Source organism: Apus apus, chromosome 1 (assembly GCF_020740795.1).
Source record: "Apus apus isolate bApuApu2 chromosome 1, bApuApu2.pri.cur, whole genome shotgun sequence".
NCBI classification, from domain to species: Eukaryota; Metazoa; Chordata; class Aves; order Apodiformes; family Apodidae; genus Apus; species Apus apus.
In genome coordinates this window covers 448,989-451,191 of record NC_067282.1, presented here as the reverse complement: position 1 = coordinate 451,191, position 2,203 = coordinate 448,989, and the positions used below count along the sequence as shown (strand labels likewise).

Sequence of the window (2,203 nt, the reverse complement as noted above, 5' to 3'; positions counted from 1 at the left end):
GTTCACCTCGAGGACAGTTTCCTCAAAAGGTGACAGGGTGTTTGCCCAGGGTGTCAAACATGCAGCTGATTTATTTCACAGGACCTTTGGGTCCCATGGTTGCCACAGAGCATGGCCACGGGGTCTCCGCTCCCCTCCACCCTCCATGCAGCTCCTCTCGGGGTCAGCCCACCACGTTTCCCAGATGTTGCCCACATCTGGACTTGCCTGGGGAATTGCCAGGGTGCAAACTGGATGCACATGAGCCGTGTTCCACCCTGCCCCAGTGCTGCACCTTTCCTAGCACTGGGAACATGTCACCCCCAGCAATTGCTGCACAGGGGTAAGGTTGGGACTCACAGGGTGAGGGGAAGGGTTTCCAGCTGGCAGAGGGAGCTGGAGCTGAGATGGGAGGGAGAAATTCTGGGCTGTGAGGGTGGGGAGAGCCTGGCCCAGGTTGCCCGGGGAAGCTGTGGCTGCCCCATCCCTGGCAGTGTTGAAGGGCAGGTTGGATGGGGCTTGGAGCAGCCTGGGCTGCTGGGAGGTGTCCCTGCCCATGGGTGGGCTTTGAGGTCCCTTCCCACTCAAACCAGTCTGGGACTCTGTGATAACTCTTGTTAAATTAACCAGCATCATCAGTGAATTAGGAGCAGGTGGGAGGCACGTACCTGTGGGTCAGGTTCCCTTCCGCCGGAAGAGAAGGACCACCCTGTGCCAGATCTCCTTGGTTCTCAGCCCGTAAACAATGGGGTTCAGCATGGGGGGTGCCAGCAGGTAGAGACTGGCCACGATTATATGGACGTGGGGAGGGATGTTCTGCCCAAAGCGGTGGGTGAAGCAGGTGAAGAGGGCAGGGACATAGAAGGCCAGGACGAGGCAGAGGTGGGATGCACAAGTGCTGAAGGCTTTCAGCCGTGCCCCTGTGGATGGCAGGCTCAGAACCACCCGCAGGATCATGGTGTAGGACACAGAGATCAGGGCCAGGTCAGTCCCTGCCACCGCGAGGGCCACAAAGAGCCCGTAAGCCGCGTTGGCCCCGGTGTCCCCGCACGCCAGCCTGGCCACGGCCATGTGCTCGCAGTAGGCGTGGGGGATGAGCTGGTGCTGGCAGAAGGGCAGCCTGTGCAGAAGGAAGCAGACGGGGGCGACCAGCAGGACCCCCCGAAGCAGCACCAGGCCCCCCAGGGCCAGCACCACGGGCGCGGGGAGGAGGCTGGCGTGCCGCAGCGGGCGGCAGACGGCCAGGCAGCGATCCAGGGCCATGGCCATCAGCACGCCCGACTCCACCGAGGTGAAGGTGTGGATGAAGAACACCTGCGCCAGGCAGGGGAGGAAGCCGATCTCCCTGTGGCCCAGCCAGAAGATGCCCAGCATCTTGGGAAGCGTGGACGTCGAGAGCACCAGGTCAGTGAAGGCCAGCATGGCCAGGAAGAGGTACATGGGCTGGTGCAGGCTCCTCTCTGCCCGTATGACCAGGAGAAGGGTGATGTTCCCCAGCACAGCGATGGTGTACATGATGCAGAAGGGGAAGGCGACCCAGAACTGCTCCTTCTCCAGCCCGGGGATGCCCACGAGGAGGAAATAGGGAGGGTGGGAGAAGGTGGTGGAGTTGGGAGGCATGAAGCTCTTCTTGTCTCCTGCCTGCGCTGCCCTGGAGAGAAGCACCTGGGTCTGGTCGGGGCAGTGGCAAAGGGGACTGGCAGGAGGTCTGGTCCAGAGCTGGGGCAGCTGCAGGCACTGGCTCAGGAGGGCACTTCTGAAGCAGGTGTGCTGCTCGCTCCCACTGGAAGTGCTCTGTGGTCCTGGAGCAGTCCTGCAGACACTTCACTCCTGGGCTGAGCTGAACGGGAGCCCTGACCGAGGTGACCACCTGAGACTCTCCAGTGTCCAGAGGGTGTCCAGCCCAGGAGGCCAGGTGAAGGCTGGTCTGAAGTGAACCTCCTTCCCAAAGGAAGTTCTGCAGGGATGTCCTTTCTTTCCCCCAAAAAAGACTGCAGCTCCCTCAGCCCCTGCACATGGCTCAGCTCAGCTTCTGTCCCTGGAGCCTGGAAGAAGGATCCCAGCACAGATTAGGCCAATGTGATCTTGAAGGTCCCTTCCAACCCAAACCAGTTTGTGAGTCTGTGAGTGCAGAGGAGGCCCCGGAGATGCTGGGAGGGCTGGAGCAGCTCTGCTCTGGAGCCAGGCTGGGAGAGTTGGGGTGTTGAGCCTGGAGAAGAGAAGG

At 61.5% G+C, this 2,203-nt stretch overlaps 1 protein-coding gene across 1 annotated transcript; it reads right to left on the bottom strand.

Annotated features, from left to right (window-relative positions):
* Positions 1 to 654: 654 nt before the first annotated feature.
* Positions 655 to 1,599, bottom strand: LOC127394410 (olfactory receptor 52R1-like). Its single transcript, XM_051640375.1, has one exon. The coding sequence runs from the start codon at positions 1,597 to 1,599 to the stop codon at positions 655 to 657; it is 945 nt and encodes a 314-aa protein (XP_051496335.1).
* Positions 1,600 to 2,203: the final 604 nt, after the last annotated feature.

What these genes read in the sequence shown, in the direction of transcription:
- LOC127394410 (XM_051640375.1), bottom strand. Translation starts at nt 1,599, where the DNA reads ATGCCTCCCAACTCCACCACCTTCTCCCACCCTCCCTATTTCCTCCTC.